Source organism: Pteropus alecto, unplaced genomic scaffold (assembly GCF_000325575.1).
Source record: "Pteropus alecto unplaced genomic scaffold, ASM32557v1 scaffold78, whole genome shotgun sequence".
Taxonomy (NCBI): domain Eukaryota; kingdom Metazoa; phylum Chordata; class Mammalia; order Chiroptera; family Pteropodidae; genus Pteropus; species Pteropus alecto.
The window spans coordinates 689,163-707,173 of record NW_006443124.1 but is presented as its reverse complement, the minus strand read 5'-3'; the positions used below and the strand labels follow the sequence as shown (position 1 = coordinate 707,173).

At 42.9% G+C, this 18,011-nt stretch overlaps 1 protein-coding gene across 7 annotated transcripts in view; it reads right to left on the bottom strand.

Moving 5' to 3' along the window:
• Positions 1-1,448: 1,448 nt before the first annotated feature.
• Positions 1,449-18,011, bottom strand: part of PPP2R2B (protein phosphatase 2 regulatory subunit Bbeta) — a 383,456-nt gene continuing 366,893 nt past the window's right edge. For 5 of the 7 annotated variants that reach the window (XM_006922957.1, XM_006922958.1, XM_006922959.1 and 2 more), the window contains 3 exons: positions 12,377-12,546; positions 4,764-4,855; positions 1,449-2,173 (listed from right to left, as the gene is read on the bottom strand). In XM_006922957.1, coding sequence (XP_006923019.1) covers positions 1,894-2,173; positions 4,764-4,855; positions 12,377-12,546 — 542 coding nt within the window. In that variant the 3' untranslated portion in view covers positions 1,449-1,893. The remainder of the gene's footprint in view (positions 2,174-4,763; positions 4,856-12,376; positions 12,547-18,011) is intronic. The other 2 variants (XM_006922956.1, XM_006922960.2) reach the window with 1 other exon arrangement.

Here is an 18,011-nt window from a genome sequence, read left to right as displayed (position 1 = left end):
GAAGTTGACAGTAAACTTAGGACAGTAATCCACAGTTCTTTCTATGTATCCCGATATCACAATTCTGAGTTTCCTCCTGGGCTGCTTGTGTGCATTGGCCGAATAGAGGTTTTCTCTGCAGGGAAGATGAGAAACACTGAGAAGAAAGTCGTGTCTTCAAATGCATGCTCGTTCCATTTTGAGATGTAATTTTTCACAATGTTTCTGAAATTGGGCTGCGTCTTATAAAATTGTGTTCACTTAAGTAGATAGTCATTTCCTTTCCAAAAAAGCTGTTATTAAATAGATAGGAGCTGAGCATTGAAATATGGCTCTTTCACTATTTTTTCTCCTTCAAAACAAATTACACTTCAAAGCCGAAACTTCTAATAAATATACAGTGAAAGAAAATTTCTTTTTAAAATAAAAACTCAAGTAATCTCCTACCCACTAAATGGAAGTTGAGGGAAAGGAGTGACCATGACAGGTACAGTGACACTGAGCCCAGACCCTGCTTTCTGAGTCCCTCCCCCCTCCTCCCTAAGCCTCCTTTTCAGGTTTGTAAGCCCTCTGAGTTCATTTAGTCTCCTTTCCAGAGGTGTGCCACATAGAACCTTCTGGAAGTTTTAAGTCTGAATCCTCAACTTGTGGGAAGGATAAATCAGCCTCCGCAGGTTCAAACAGACTTCGCTCCAATGTCAAAACTTCTCGATTCTCCCGTATTCCATTTTTGCAGGAAGAGAGCCTTCTGGTCTATTTTTCTAGAAGGTGAGCTTGGGGTGGGTTAGAATGCTTGATTAGACTTTACACATCAGCATTTTTATCGGCCATTTTTGTTCTAGCTGTAGTGGAGGTTGATGGATTGTTACTTTTGGTTTCCAAACCCACGAAGAGGGGAGGGGGGCTGCTCGGGAGACACCCCCAAAAAGAGGGGGCCAGCCTTTCTCATGGAGCCGGGGGCGTGCCGCTGCCTCCAACTTATTGCTTTATTGAGAACACCAGATAATAAACAACCAGGACTCGGCCTTTAGAAGTCAATAGAATAAATAAGCTGGAAAAGGTCGAAGAGAAAAAAAAGCCAGTGAACGTGTAAGTATAGGATTATATGGAGCCATTTAAAAGTACAAAAAGCAAGAGTAACAAAGCAGCAGATGGAATCTGGCCCCACGTGGCCTTGCCAAGCTAACTCTGAGAAGCACCGTGTAGAAAGTGTTCTCTTTATGTCCCCTGAAGCATTCACGGTGTCCCCTAGCCAAATTCTCAGGCTGTTTCTATGGCGCTTACAAAAAAGACTACAGCGATGTCGATGTGGCCCTTCCCATCTCATTCTGTGTCCTCTTCACAGCCTCGTGAAATAAATCTCTGGCTCAAATAAAATCGTTGAAAAGAAAATGGAACATGGAAATAAAGTGCTGTAGGGACAGGGGATGCCGATGAGTTCTGATTTTTCACAAAACAAGGAGAATTTCTCTAAGAGTAGACGGTGTTTATTTTTTGTTGAATTTTTCAATCAAATGGAATTGCTTAATTAAAAAAAAAAAAACATCTCTTTTCGCTTTAAATACTACAGACAACCTCATTTTATCTCAGCAGACACCTAGAAACAAAACACTGGACCCACCAGAGAAAACTAGGCAATAAAAGCATCAGAAATTCAGGTCAACTGCGGAAGAGTTACTGTTAGCTGGCAGCTCTCGATTCTAAACAGAAGTGTCCCGGGACCTACGGGGTCGAACAAAATTTTCTTAGATCTGGGGATTTGGGAAAGTTGGACTCCTTTTAATTCTATCCCAATTGTTTTCTGCATAGGGAAATTAAAGTCAATGCGTCAAATGAAGACCCAAAGAAACATTTAAAAACATGTTTGACTAGTATTCAGTATGTGAGATTATTAAGTAATAATAACTTGTCCTCCTAGTTAACCTTGTCCTGGAATATATATAGGTTATTTGTTGCCGCCACCGCTATAATATTTTCTGAAGGATGCCAAGCTGTATGTAAGATCTTTTTGCTAAAGTCCAGGCTGTCCACACTGATCTCGTCTTTTCTCCGCTTGCCCCCCACGCACACTTTGCGCGGTTTTAGGATCGCCCGGGGTTTGCTGTTTTCCCTCGAGGCCTCCAGGGTGACGTCACGCTTGGTGTTTCGGTCAAACATCCTGAAGAAGTTGTTGTACGAGCCGGTCATGATGACACTGTAAGGCAGAGAGGAAACAGGGAGTGACCAGTGCCGCGGAGAAAGGCAGCAATGATAGACTAGAGCCAACGACACCACACCATGGCCAGCTTACGGCACTGTGCGTTTTATTAACCACAAACAGAAACCCAGACAGTTTCTGTCATGTGACTGTTGACTTCCTTTGGAATCACTAGGAGCAACATACTCTTGGGCTGGGCTTGGAAACAAGGATCGTGATAATCCCCCTTGTTAATTCTGTTCCATGGATTCCTTTTGGTTCCTTGGCTCAGTGAGCGCGTGGTTTTAACGATCCCAGCCCTTCCTACCTCGCATCAGGATTATGAGGCTAAAGCGGGGTTTGGAAAGTAGGGACACTTTGAAAACAATCTTTGCGCAGGGGGACTGACTCCATGCTGCCTGACTTCTAAGGTGTTCTCGCCCCAGTGGGAGAAATTCTGATAGTTTAGCACGCTGGCCTAGGCACATCCTCCTCCTGCTAAGCACTAGCTCTCGATTCGGTCTTTTCAGAAAACTTATCTAAAAATTGATGTCATCCTGGTCTCACTTGGAAAGAGAGTAAACAAATTCAAATTTTAAAAGGATTCGGGATGGGAAAATAAGATTTTGTAGAGAGCTGACAGATGGTTTCTGCATTTTACAAGAGTTATCCATTCTCAGCTGTATCTACAATTGATCAGGAGAACAGTGAATGCCATGAGCCTTCCAGAAGCAAGGGACTGAATCTTTAATGGTGACAGGTAGGACATGGTGACAGGCTGAAGTGGAGACAGTGCTCCTCACGAAACATTCCACAGTGGCTGCACCCTGAAGAGGCTGGTGAAATTGGGCTGGTTAGGATGGGTGAGCACAGCGTCTCATCTGTTTCCTGTGACGTGGGTGTGTAGAGAGGTAAAGGAAACTGATAAGACTGGGTCACAGCCAGGGGGATAAGTTTTGGGGTATGTCGTCAGCTTTGCCAAGTAAATTAATCAAGGGTTAGATTTTGTTAGTCTGGCCCCGGGACCAGTCGCCGTGAAATGTTTGTTTGTCTCTATAGAAGAACGAGCAGTTATTTCTTTGTCTTTCTCCCGCCCACCATCTCATTTCAGCTCCTGTTATCCCATCTAAGAGATTTACAAATGGGAAGAAGTGAGTAACTTGTGCCGTGTCACACCGGTAGTAGGTGGCAAAGTCTGGCATCCAGACTCACATCTGCCAGACTCCGGGGCATAAACATTCAGCTACTCGGCCTCTGGGCTTCCCCCACCATGGCCTGGCTTGTTTTTAAACAGTAAGAGGAAGTCTTTTTTAGAAAAACAAAACAAAACAAAACCTCTCAGCCTTATCTGAACAAAGAATAACATTTTCCCATTGTGACGTTATGGAAAAAATGTTGATCTTAGGATTCAAAGTCAGAACTTCTCTTGTCTCCACTATTGACTAGCGTCTGAGCTTGGGAAGGTCGTTACATCTTGCTGAGCCTCACTTTCTTCAATTGTACAATGAGGATGATGAAAACCTGTTTGGATTGTGGTCAGGATTAAATAACATGATGTGTATGAAGGTGTCTGCTACATAGTACGTGCTTAATAAGTGCTGTTTTAGGCTAAGATAGCTGGGAAATTAGAGCAATAACAACAAATATATAAATAATAATATGTATTAATTATAAGCAATGAACAAATTAATAAATTACACACAAACAAACAACAAAAGAGGACTGGGCTAGCTTCTTCTCCTTGAGAGCTTTTGTTCATACATCACAGTTGCCTGGCTCTCTCTTCCCCCTGCCCTATACCAACTAGGTGGTGTGACTTGGGTCCCTTGCCCTGTGCTGAGTCCTTCCAGGCCTGCTAAAGTGGAGGGCTCACTTTGGTTCACTGGCGAAGAAGGCTAAACGAGGGACAGAGACAGCTTGTGCTCACGGAAAGTATGAATCTCTGAGTGCTTTGCCGCGACAGAATTTCTGTGCTTCCCAGCACCACTGCTGGTGCCGCCTCCATCAGGGGACAGACCCTGGTAGCCTGTGCTAGTCTTCCTGAAAGTCAGAGAATCATCTGTATTTGTCAAAGTAAAAATGAAACTATTGGGAGGTAATATGAAGTATTGTTGAAATCAAAGGCCTTAAAACAGTAATAAATCACATTGCGGGACTGATAAATGAGGCTGACTAGAATTCAGCTAATGAACCAACAGGGCTTTTGGCCGGGTCTATATAAGCAGTTTCAGGAGATAACTTTTGATCTAGAAAGTATCCTTTGCAGTAATCGGAACTATTCGTGCTGTTATTTGCTGGTGGATTATTAGTGATCTTCATTTTAGGCAAGTTGGCCTAGCTCTGGGGGTGTCTTGTGTGTAAAAGGTAGGATTTTCTCGATATTAAATGGTCACCCATGCCAGTCCTGGAAGAGGATTCAAGGGTCTCACTATATCCTTCCCTTCTTTCCAGGCCTGGCCTCAGGGTCATCCAGGGACCCATACAATGCCTTGAGGCCTGATTTTGACCTCCCTTTGGTTGCACCCTGCTTAGTGTAAACCGCCCAGGGCCTCTGCGAGGGGAAGGCCCGCCATTGGAGAAGGTTCCCCAGCCACAGAGCCTTTCTTACCTGTCTGAGCCATTCCACACACACTCAAATTTATCAAAAATGCAGTCGTTTTCGTAGAGGGAGCACAGCTTGCTGCGGAGGTAGTCATGAACCTGGGGGTGGGAAACAGCGACAGGGCCAATTATTCTTAAAAATAATCATTTCTGTGAACACTCCCCGTTTTGATGCGAGCCGCTAACCCTTTGAGTGTAATTGTGCCTTGAGTCAGAGGACCCCGGGTCTGAACCCAGGCTCGGCCCTTTCCAGCCGTGGGACACTGGGATGGGTTGTTGAGCTGCTTATGCGGCCCGTGTGGATTACACAAGCTTGCTTAAGTGGCCAGAGGCACAGAGCAGGGCCCAGTAAGTGGTAGATTCCCATTTTCTAAGCTGATTTGTTGATGGGCGTTAGAAGACACAATTCATTCAACAAATATTTATTGAGTGTGTGCTACGTGCCTGGGATGGAGCAGTGAACTTGACGCTCTTGGTGTGCTTTCATCCCAGTGTGGGGCAGAGGACCTGTTCACGTGAACCCTTTGTTCTGGGGCAGGTGGGGAGATGGCCCAGAAAGCGTCCCCGAGCCTGCCATGTTGTGAAATGTAAGAGTGTGAGGGCGAAGGTGGGGGACAGGTACAGCCTGGGTGACAGAGGATGGCTTGGCCCCGGGCGAGAGCCGTGGTGGGAAGTGGTCAGATTCTTGACAGGTTTGGAGGAAGAACTGATAGGACTTGTGGGTGGATCAACTGTGGAGTGTGGAGAGAAAAACAGGAGTCAAAGGTGGCTCATGCATCTTTCTGTGGAGCAAGCGGAAGGATGGAGGTGCCGTGTTTGGTTTTGGGTATGATAAGAAGAAGAAGTCTGTGCAAGTGAAGCAGTCGAGTAGACTCTGAGATGTGAAAGAGGCCGACCAGGAATAGGTAGCAATTCCTGCCTGACTGTTTCTATTTCTCAGTGAAATACAAAGCCAGAGTATCAGCGGAGAGTGAGAAAGGGGACGGGAATGGTTGGGAAACAGAATTGCTGGAAGGCACTGAGGGTCGCTTGAAGCTGCTGGATGTGAATTTTAATGGTTAGGTTATTTCTCTTGCCACATTTAGCAGCTCAGGTGTAGATGCCAAATAGGCAGATGAATAAGGCTCAGAGAGTAGTAACCTGACTTCCATTTTTCTCTGAGGGCAATCCATCCAGAACCCTCCAGTAGGAAGTAGTAGTAACAGGCATACACAATGTGCTAGCTTGTTGTTGTTAGCCAAGTGCTTTATCTATAAAATCTCATTTCATCTCTAAAATCATCTTACGATGTAGGTGGTATCATTCTCTTCACTTTAATGGAGCATGAAGTACAAGGTACAACCTCATTTGTCCAAGATCGCACAGGAAATGACAGGACGGGAACTGAACTCCAGTATTGGGGTTTCAAAGCGCACACTCTTGACTACTGTAGCAATCTGCTTCCCTCACTCGCTCTGCCTCATTAGCTTACAGGAAATGACAGGACGGGAACTGAACTCCAGTACTGGGGTTTCAAAGCGCGCACTCTTGACTACTGTAGCAATCTGCTTCCCCACTCGCTCTGCCTCATTAGCCTCACCTTACATGAGGTCTCAGCCCTACCCAGGAGCCGCCATAATGAACTGAGGCCAAGAGGGAGATAGAATTGGGTGAAGTCAGAGGGATGTTACGATAAGCATTGTTTACATTGAGAGTGATGGTTCAATTTCCCTTTTCCTTGCAGCCTGGGCCCTTTCTCCCTTGACTTGAGTTCTGCTGGATGCTGAGCTCAGAGGACCAGCTGTGTGCTTAGTACTGGGCAGAGGAACAAGGTAAGATGCATCCCATGTTGCATTACATGTTTTGGGTATTTAAAAGCTGTGTTATTGGACAGTGTAAATATTTCCAACTCTGCAAATTAACTCCCTCTACCTTTATTCTCTTGTTCCCCCAAAGTTCTGGGCCTTGCCAGGGTATCTGCTTCAGTGCCATGGTGACAGGGGAATCTGCCTATGGCAGGGCAATTGATACAAAGGTGAGGCTTATGTCCTGTGCTTGGCACCTTTGCTATAAATGAACTCATTCTCCTTCCCTTTCTCTCCTGCCACCTTTTGAGCATATTAGAAGTGGCTCAGGTCTAGAAGGCCATTTGTTTTTAGGGGTGAACATCTTGAGCGATTAAGAATTTCTGAGCATCAAAGCAGAAGAGTGTCTGAGGGCAAAAAGACGGCTGATTCTGGGTCTTGACCAGAGGTTGGCCAACTTTTTCTACAAAGGGCCAGACAGTAAACACTTAAGCTTTGTGGGCCACGTGGCCTCAGTTGGAACTACTTGGTTCTGCCCTTGTAATGCGAAGGTAGCCATAGGTAATCCATAAAGGAGCAGAGGCTGCGTTCCAGTAAACCTTTATTTACAAGAGGTGGTGGACAGCACTGGCCTCTGGGGCATGGTTTTGCTTAACCCTGGTCTTGACTATTATTCTCCCTTCCCTAAAATAGCACAGGCTTTCCTTGGCTAAAGGGAATGGGGGAGTTAAGGGCATCGAGGGTAGGGGTAAACCTTCCTTCTGATGGTTGGAAGATCTCGATCTCAAGAATCAGTCTTATTTCTGGGCTGTGTGTGCTAGAGGGAGAGGAGCCGGGCTTCTGAAGGGGAAGGATGCCAAGCTGGGAGTGAATCCAGTGGGCAATGGAAGCCAATTTTGTTATCCTAGTACTCAAGCTCCACTTCTTGGAGGGAAAAGAAGAGAAAAATAGATCTTTATTTTCAGCCGTATCTCCCCCTACTTTTTCCTCTTGTGTGGTGTACTTGTAAGGCAAGGCACAGATGCGAGTGTTCTGAGCAGGGAGAAACAAATTTTGAAAATCCTTGGTTAAGCAGGTTTCTGTAATGCGGTCCTTCTCAGGCTCCCACAGTGGTCAAGGAATTTCAAAATTATAAGAAGGGGATAGAATATTAATTCACTTCATTGTAATCACCCAACTTTTTTTTTATAGAAGTATTGCAAACATTATCTTTAACCTAATTAGGGGACAGAACAGTAAGGTTTGTAAATAGGGTGGCAGTGTGCCTTTTAAACTGTCCTCTTTATGAAACTTCCCCAATCCCTCACCATTCACCTTTGATATTTTGTTTACAGAAACTCCATAGTGTCAAAATCTGTGCTTTGGTGCTTTGGAAGTGTGGGCCCAACAGTAGAAACTACATCACCCAGAACTCCATAAATCTTTTTTAAAATTTATTTTTCAATTATAGTTGACATACATTATATTAGTTTCCAGTGTACAACATAGTGATTAGACATTTATATACCTATGACCTGGTGGTTCCCCTGTTATGTCTAATACCCATCTGGCATCATACATAGTTATTACAATATCATTGACTGTACTCCCTATGCTGTACTTTACATCTTTGTGACTATAATTCCTGAGGGACAAAAATCAGGAAAACCTGTCTGTACCATTTTCTCCTCCCCAGCGTCTAATTTCTGGGAAGCGCCTACCTGCCTCCAATTGAGGGCATCTGGAGGAAAAGAACACCTACTATAAAGGTACGTTGCATTTATGCTGTTGTTTAAAAAAAGTCTTAGGCAAACAAGATGGACCTTTCTCCATCAGTGAAGAGACATACGAGAAACATCCAGGGAGACTTAAAACTCATCCTATTTGATGATTCTCCCTACACATTCCAAATATTATTTCTTCTCTGCAGTTAAGCTTGTGTTTGGCCTTCTGGACACTAAGCCAAATGTCCCAGCACATTGGCTCTCAATGGCGTGGAAGCCTGACGTTGGCTAGTTAATGGACTGCTCATGAGGATGAGCAAGAGTAAACTTGGTGGCTTTGTTATATTCCAGAGGTTGGCAAACTTTTCCTGTAAAGGGTCAGATAGTAGAAATTTTAGGTTTTGAGGGCTATATGGCCTCTGTCACCAACACCCCACTTTGCCATGTAGCGTGAAAACAGCCATAGACAACACAAAAAATGGTTGGTTGGGTTTCAATGAGACTTTTACGAAAATGGGGGTGGGGCTAGGTTTGGCCTACAAGTCAGTTTGCCAGCCCTTGTTCTATAGGAGAACTTGAAAATGGCTAATCATACTTAAGTCTACAGCTTCTCATTCATGGAAGCATGATCAGCTCCATTGGCATATGCAAATACATAGCAGGAGCCTTACCCATCTCCCATGGTGGGCATTAGGCATTGATTATGGGATGCTCTCCCATTGCATCAGGCCTCACGATCTCTTCCGACAGTGTTCTAGACACTCAGTTTATTTACCATCTTTGATAGAGCATATAAATATAAGTTGCTTTGAAATATGCCATCTAAAGTAGTTAGAATTTTGTGGTATTTCATTTCAATACATTGCAGAACACTAAAAAATAGTGTTCTGCAAAGTAGCTTGCCAAGCCTATTGCTAGTTAAACATGATTTGAGTACTATGATCTTAAAATGCTGATTATTCCAAGTTACTGCTGTATTCTAAAACTAGCTTTGTTCTAAAAGCCTTTTCCTGAAATGAAAATACTTATCGGTCTCACCGCTATCTAGCCTAAATCTACTTTTCTCTCATCAAGGCTCTCCAGCAGGCCACACCTGTCAATACTGCCCACACTCAGGTTGTTCTGTTTTCCATTGCCACCTCTGTTTTGTGTTAAGGTTTGTAGCACTAGATGGTTTGTCTGTGCAGCTGGAAGAAGACACTTGTGTTGGCTCTAGCCCTGAGCTGAAGATGAAGGACTGTAAGTGAGATCTTGGCCCTGAAGTCCAGGTATAATTTAGCGGACAGTAAGATCCCCAGTGTATAAAGGATGCTCTTTGAACTACAGGAGTAACCAAACAATCTCAACTACATATGTGGCCTTGAATTCTGGCCCCCAGACCTTCCTATAGCACCCTCTAGAACTTAGTCATCAAAGTCCTTGGTGTCCTCAATCTCCTCTGTAAGTTTCTGCTTGTCATGTGGTAGCTGGACTTTTGTTCCAGACAACTGTTCCTGCCTGTAGTCCTCAGCTCCTTTGAAGTCAAATTCAATTTCCTGCTACCCATCCTTCTTACAGCCACCAATATTTCTCCAAGTCCTTCTGCCTCCTTCTCTGAAGCAATTCTAGCACCTTCATCTCTCTTCCTGCACCATTCTTTAGTGATTCAAATATTCTGGTCTCTCACAACTTTGCTTCTTTGGTCATGCTATTATCCCTATAGCTGAGCCCCTTTAACAAGTATTGCTACCTCTGGATTTTATCAATTCTTCAAATCCATTGATCTGACTACTTTCCTCTGTCCATCAGTTCCCACCTTACCTACTTTAGATTCAGTGATCCATCGCTACACTCACTCATTTCATACCTTCAAAACATGCCTTTCTCTCTCCATTGTACTCACTTGGCAAAAGCCCATCACTGGTTAAACCTAACTTTCTGCTCTTCCTTATCTGTACCAAGCAGGTGACTGTGGCTGGGAATAAACAGTCTCACTCGAAATCAACAATATAAACCTCAAGTTTATATTATTGAGCAAGCCTGCAGTTCCCTAGTCCATTCACTCCTAGATTAGTATTTTACTCTTCTTCCTCACTCAGCTGATAACTTTATTTTACTGAGAAAATAGACACATTAGGAAGAAACTGTCTATATGTTCCCAAGCCTACTGCATCTATGGCTTTATACTCTTCTTTACCATCTAAGGCCAATTCTGCAATGGACTTGCTTCCTTCAAGCACTTTGCTCCCTTAGCTGTCTCCTGCTCCACGGGCTTATTCTTAGCAGCATAGAACTTCCTTAAGCCTGTATCCCATTTTTCTGTTCCCCTGCAGACCAGAATTTCTTGATTTACCCTGTACTCACTGTGTTCACATCCTCTATTCACAGTCTGTCTTGAACCCACTCCAATCAGACATTCATTCACATCACTCTTCCTCCACCTCTCCTGAGGGTCACTGAGAATAGCAACGTTATTAAATCCAGTGGTCAATCCTCAGTCTTTTCTTACTTGATTCAGCAACAATTTAACAGTTGATGGCTCCGTCCTCATCGAGATAGTTTCTCCACTTGGTTTCTAGGACATTTCTGTCACTTTCCCACCTGTCAACACTGGGGTCCTCTGCTTTTCTCTAATTATACTCATTTCCTAGGAGATCTAGTCCTAGGCGCTTTAAATATCCTCTATATACTCATGAGTATCAAATTTGTATCTCTAGGCTAAATATGTCCAGACTCACATTGAGCTGTCTACTTGTCATTTTTGGAAGTTTAATTGGCTTAACATGTCCGAAGCTAAACTCTCGATGTCCTCATGTAGATAAAATGGCAACTCAACTTTTCTAATTGTCAGGATAAAAATCTTGGTGTGATCTTTGGTGCTTCCTTTCCTCTTCCACTCCTCATCAAATCCTGTTGGTTTCACTTTGGGAATATTTCAAGAATCTGGCCACCTCTGTTGCTGATAGCCTCATCTAAGCTACTAACAGCCATTGCCAGAATGTCACAATAACATCACAACTATTCTGTCTCTTCCCTGGCACAACCAGACTGTTCATTTAAAAATGTCAATAATGACAATGTTCTGGAATGGGGAGTGGAGATGTTCTACAGCTTTGAGAATAGACTAAAACCACTCAATTGCATACTTTGAAAGAGTGAGAATTATGATACGTGAATTATAGCTCACGAAGAAATATATAAGTCAAATCCCTCTGTGTAGAATTTCCCTTTTTATCTAACCCAAGATATCTTAAGATTAGTTTAGCCCTGCCTCTTGATATTTGCTTCTATTGTACTCTTGCCTGGAATTAGCTTCTTCAACTCCTTTCTACCTCAAAGCCTAGTCTTCCTCTTTCAAAAACCTAATTCAAACAGTGCCTTCTCCCTTGTAAGTAAGTCTACCAACCATCTGGCCAAGACTTAAGACTAAATCTACATGTGATGTTTTTCATTCTTCTTTTGTCCACACTCAGCAAACTTCATAGACTTTCCATCCTACCTGCACCTGTATGCCACCATTCCAGCCCAAATTGCCATCATCTGCTCCTACCTAAATTTCTTTAATCCGTTTGGCAAACTGCAGTGTGAAACTTATGGTAACAACTACTTCACCAGAGCCTACACCTCCAGGTTCTTCTTTCTGGCCTTGTGTTCCATGTCCTAGGTACAAAGAGCTCCTTTCTGAACACAACTCCTTTCCCTTGCCTCCAGGCCTTCCAACACACGAGTCTAAGGATATAATTTTTCAGGCTAGTTCAAGGAAGTCAAGACTCAGCCTAAGGGTCACTTCAGGAGAGCCTTTCTCTAGGCTGGCCCTCCCTGCATGTGCTCCCATGGCACTCGGTGTCGGCTCTCGCATCACTGCACGCTCAATTCCCTATTCTGCACCTCGCTTCCCCACCAGACAGCTCCAGGAAAGCAGGACCGTGTCTGTCTTGCTCACCTCTGTATCTGTGATGTCCTCGGTATCCGCAGCACATGAAGTACTCAGGAGATAGGGGTTGTGTTCTAGCCCCTCCGCATGCACCCTCATCTTAATCCTATGGCACTGACGGCAGTAGCATTTACATTTTTCTGCATTGCAGGCAGAGGCTGCCTTGGAAGCCCCCCAGAGGAAGTGTTCAGTACACCTATGTGTGGGTGGTGGTCTCTACCTGGTAAGTCTCGATAGGGCGGTTCTCCATGTTGAGATCCCAGACTTTAACGGTCAGATAGTCCCTGGTCATGATATACCTCCCACTGTGGCTGAACTTCACATCCGAAATCGAAGAGATGATTTCAGAGAAAAACGACCTGTTGCTTGGATCCTCCGGCTCTTCAAAAACTGTAGAACAAAAACAAGATGAGTTTAGCACATCCTTAGCAGCAGACTCTAACGCGTTTGGGCCAGCTAGAAAACCCACTGTCTCACTTGGAACAGAGCTAGTGTCTGCAGGATGTAAGTAAGTTGAAAACAGAACCTTCAGCTCCCTGGCAGCAGAAAAAGCTGTCACTGGTTTCTGTATTTTCTTTCTCATGGAAGGATTGGCTTGGGACCTGTCCCATCCATTCATCTGGCACTGAGCGTTTCCAAGCTCCAGGTCTACGATCCAACTCCATTTCACATTTCCTTTTGTCTTTGGGTGTCACTGCACATACCCAAACCTGCAGTCATCTTAGAGGCTTACAAAATTTTTTTTACAGCTTTAGTGAGATGTAATTTATATATTATAAAATTTACTCATTTAAAGATTACAGTTCAGTCTTTTTTAGTATAATCACACAACCACAATCTAAATTTTGAACATTTTCATCTATCCCCTCCTCCAAAATTAAATCCCAACAAACTCCATTAGCAGCTAATCCCCATTCCCTGCAGCCCTAGGCTACTACTAATCTATTTTCTAGTTTGCCTATACTAGAAAAATTTCATATAAATGGAATCGTACAATATGTGTTTGTATCTAACTTCTTCCATTTAGCTTAATGTTTTCAAGCTTCATCCACATTATAGCATGAATTAGTACATCATTCCTTTTAATGGCTGAATAATATTCTATTGTACGGCTATGCCACAATCTCTATAAACATTTCGGGTTGTTTCTACTTCTCGGTACTATGAATAATGCTGCTATGAATATTCATGTGCAAGTTTTTGTGTAGACATTTGTTTTTATCTCTTGGATCACAGTGTTTAATAATGAGTTTTCCTGCTAGACTGCCTTGGGTCTAATGTTGTTTACTGACATTTACTAGTTGCGTGAGTTTGGGCAAGTTACTTAACTATTCTGTGCCTTGGTCTCATCAATAAAATGTGTCCACAATGTCTTTTGTGTATATTGTCCATTTGCTCTGATACCCAGGCACTTATTGTCTCAACAGCTGCTTTCCGCTTCCAGGAATAAAAAGACACGGCACCTCAGTTTGATATCAAAGCCTGTCACAAACTGCCTTACCTCCTAGGTCCACCTTGATTTTGAACTTCTGTGGTTCAAATTGGATGTATAGAATATAACTTGACATTTCCCATTTCTAGGCTCTGCCTGATCATTCCTTCTTCATCGATTCGAATGCCTCATCTTTTATATACTATTTTACCACCAAATAATATTTTTTTTTTCTCTGAAGGCTCATTGTACTTCGTCTGGCTCATTTATTTAGTACGTGCTCAGGTTTTCTCACAATGAAGCTATCACTTCTCTTGGTATTATTTAATAATCCATGGGTTTGTCTTATCTCAACTAGGATATAAGCTTCTAGAGGGCAGGATTTTGGCTTTTCTTATCTTTGTACTGAGAGTCTCATACACAAATGTTCAATAAATATTTGTTGCTTGATTGGAACCAAAGCCAGAAAAATTAATGAATTCTTTGCCTTCTGGGTGCTTAGCATGTATGATATCAAGCTATACATTTGCTGATATTTAATTATTTTTGACCTACAACAATGGCAGTTGAGTATGGTTCTACTTAAAAGTGTTTGTATCACAATTCTAGGCTGAACCAAACACTAGTCTACAGGTTACTGAGTTAACTCATCCTCCAAGGCTTCCTCTTTCCTGCCTGCTCAACGCACTCACACAATCGCTATCAAATTCCATGAAGAAAACCTAAGAATATAATGAGTTCCCTTTCAAACCTGGCTGAATTATACCACTAGCTAAACCAGAATATTTCTTTTCACAGAACCATTGTAGAAAACAGCGAAAAACAACCAATCAATCAGAATTGAACTTGAGAATAAAAAAACCAAAACAAAACAGTGAAACAGTATAACGTGAGCTCATTACAGTCTGACACAAAGTCTCAGAACGTGCCCTCTCCCCTGGCGTTAGGTCAAACACTAATGAAGGCCCTTGGGTTCTGACTGGTGTCCTCGTAGTTGAGAACTATGTCTTCACATTAGTTTCAATTTAAGGCGATCTCATTAGGACTGAGGACTTAAACTCCAAGCACACCCCCTGTAAAACATCTTAATAGTAATGAGTGGGAGCCCAGAGGCTTGGTCACCTGCAGGGACAACTTGAGGCAGTAAGTGGGAAGGGCTTAGCAAACCTCTCTCGAGTCAGTTCCTGCCTTTGTCACTTACCGGCAGTTGACATTTTCTTTACTACTCTGAGATTCAGTTTTCCCAGCTGCAGAATGGGGATGCAGGTGGCCTGGCACACAAGCTTGGGACATGGTAGGTTCTCAGTCAACGTTAGTTGCTACTTTTATCATCATTAACATGCACTGCTTCTGTACTGGCCAATCATATGTAAAGATTGTTTATAAGAAATCTGTTCTCCAAATACTTGGCATATCGGGATACTAGTGTAGCAACATTATAAAGCCTCAAAATGACACCTCCAAGAAAATGGAGGTGAAATGAAAAGAGACAATTCTTTAACCCACCACTAATTATTTATGTCCGACACAGAGGGCAGGACATAGACAACATACCAGCACAGCACTGTGCCTATTCAAGTCTTAATAACTTCATGAATTCTTTTCAGCAACATTTAATAACATTAATAATTACTGCCTATAGGAAGCTTATTATATTCTAGGCTCTGTACTTTACATGCTTTATCTCATTTAATCCTTATGACGATACTATGAAGAAGGAATGAAGATTCCTTATTTTATAAACATGAAAAACCAAGGGACAGAGAGGTTTTGTCACCTGTCCAAGGATACACAGCTAGACCAAGGTAGAGCTGCATTTTGAATTAAGGTCTGATTTCAAAGTCTTTATTCTTAATCGTGATGCAGTTCTGCCTTGTACTATGTACAAGACCTTATTTTAGGAGCTGTAGAAAAATAGCAGGGAATCTACACAGAACTATGGAATCGTAAACCTGGAATGGATCTGAATGACAACTAGTCTTACGCTATCCTTTTCGTACAGCCGAAGTCCACTTCAAACACTGAAGGAGCATGGCTTCTACACCACGAGCTCATGAATTTTAGCTCTACTGCACCATCGGAAAGCATAAGATGGGAATCCCAAGACTTTGTACACCCTGTTGAGACCCTCACCACAAGAAGCCCAGCCCCTCAGGCCATCTCTTACCCCCGGTTCTAATCCCTGTGGCCTGTCAACAACGAGGCGACCTTTCCTTCTCCTGTCCCTCTCCCTTGGTTTACGTACATGGATGTATAATATATTTATTTGTCTCTAACAGAATGCAAGCTCTACAGGGCAGTTTTTTTTTTGGGGGGGGGTCTATTTTGTTCTATATTTTCTGAAACATAGGAGGTGTTCAGTAAATATATGTTAAATAAATGAATGTTGACAAACCACTTGAATTTTTAAATGAAAATAATACATATCTATTAAACAGGTCCTGAAAAAAACCTACCTAAGCAATGCTTTATTAATCTCAGATTTGTTTCTTTAAGTCCTTAAAAAGTATGAAAAAATACATTCCATAAGAAGTTATCTGTAATTCAAGGTTTTCACTAATTCTGTCCGGGCAATCATTTGTCAGCTATTTAAGTGTCTTTTATGTACATGAAGACACATGCACAACACTTTGCACATTACCTAGAACATACAAATAAAAAGTATTTGTTGGATAGGCGCATGCCAGGCCCTGTACTAAACACCAAACACAAGAAACAAGACACATCCAGTCCCACCCTCACCGCCCCATAGGCTCGAGAAAGATAAATGTTAAGCAATTACACATTAGTTACAGATGTGAGCTTTTACTGCATTATCAGAGGAGAATAAACCAGCTAGTGGAATGCCAATGGAACATCACTGTGCCCCATGTAAGTTAATGAACACGTGGTACAAAAGTATATTGTTCGAGTGAAAGATCTTAAGATAAACTAAAACCTGTGTTTCTCCTGGAGACCCTTGGCTTGGCATTAGAAATCCTGCTGACCTGCCGGGTTTCCAGCTCGCTTCCAGAAAAGCAGCCATCACAAGAAGAAAAGAAGAAAGACATGGTGGAGAGAAGGTGATCTTTGGTCCCTTTGTGAGGAAGCAGTCTTGAGAGTCCTGAGCCCAGATCTAGTCACCGGGGATGTGTCAGATTTGCCCATAGGGAGTGTGTGTCTCACAGACCCAATAATAGTAACAAAAACAATGACAGTAACAAAAACGATGATGACATCTACTACCATTTCTTAGTCCTTATGCTTTGCATACGTTATCTTATTTAATGCTTGAACTTATGAGGAAAGTACTCTCCCTGTCCTTACTTAGAGATGAGACAGACCAGGAGAGGCTGGGTAACTCGTCTAGGATTATGCGGCCGCCAAGGAGCGGGGGTGGGCTTTCTAGTTACACTGCCTCCACAACCAGGCCTTCCTAGCTTTGTCAAACCACCTCTTTGTTCAAATGATCCAATTAAACTGGGCTCCCTCATGCTCTGGATAGAACTTGTGCATTCCCACTTATGTGCCTCTGCTCCTCCTCACCTCTTTCTGTGTCCATCATGGGATACTGGAGGGAATATCGGACTGAGAGTCAGGGATGCTGGGTTGGAAGCCAGGCTGGACGTAAATTAGCTGGCTCTTAATAATAATACCTACTATCTGTTGTGCACTTATGCTGTGTGCTTTACATGTATTAACCCATTTAATACTCATTATTTCCCTTTTCCACAAATTGTCCAATCAGTTAACTCAGGCACAGATGTTCTACAGCTAGCAGGAGGCAGAGCAAGGACATGAGCTTCTGCCTATGCTCTTAATCTCCATCCTATTGCCTCTCATTTGAGCAACTGAGCAATGGTCAATTCCCTGGGCCTGCTTCCGTGTCTGTAATATGAAGGAGGTAGGATTGCCTATCAGGTCCCTCCCACTTCTTAGATAATATGACCTGTGAAATTCCACTAGCCTTGTCTTTCGTTTTCCCTCTAATGATCCCCATTACTGCAGGGAAGCCTTCCCAAAGTGACTTCAGCACGTCCAGCCTATGCCAGTCAAGCATTCTAGATTCTGAAGCCAATGAGCTTGGAAAACTGCTACCTAAGTCTGGAGACTGACGACATGATTCGCTTATTAAAGGTGCTGAGAAGTAAGTCCCGCAGGTAAAAAAAATTAACATTCTTTACTCCAGCTTTCTCAGTCTTGGCACTGTTGAATTCGGGGCTAAGTAATTCTTTGTTGTTGGGGCATCATAAGATGTTTAACGGCATCATAGGATGTTTAACAACATCCCTGGCCTCTGCCCACAAAATCCATGACCCCCAGTTGTGACAACCAAAAATGGCTCCAGATGTTGCCAAATGTTCCCAGCGGAGCATGAATACCCCTGGCTTTAATCCTGTTTTCAAGTCTTATTGGATCATTATACCTCCTTTACCACTATTCA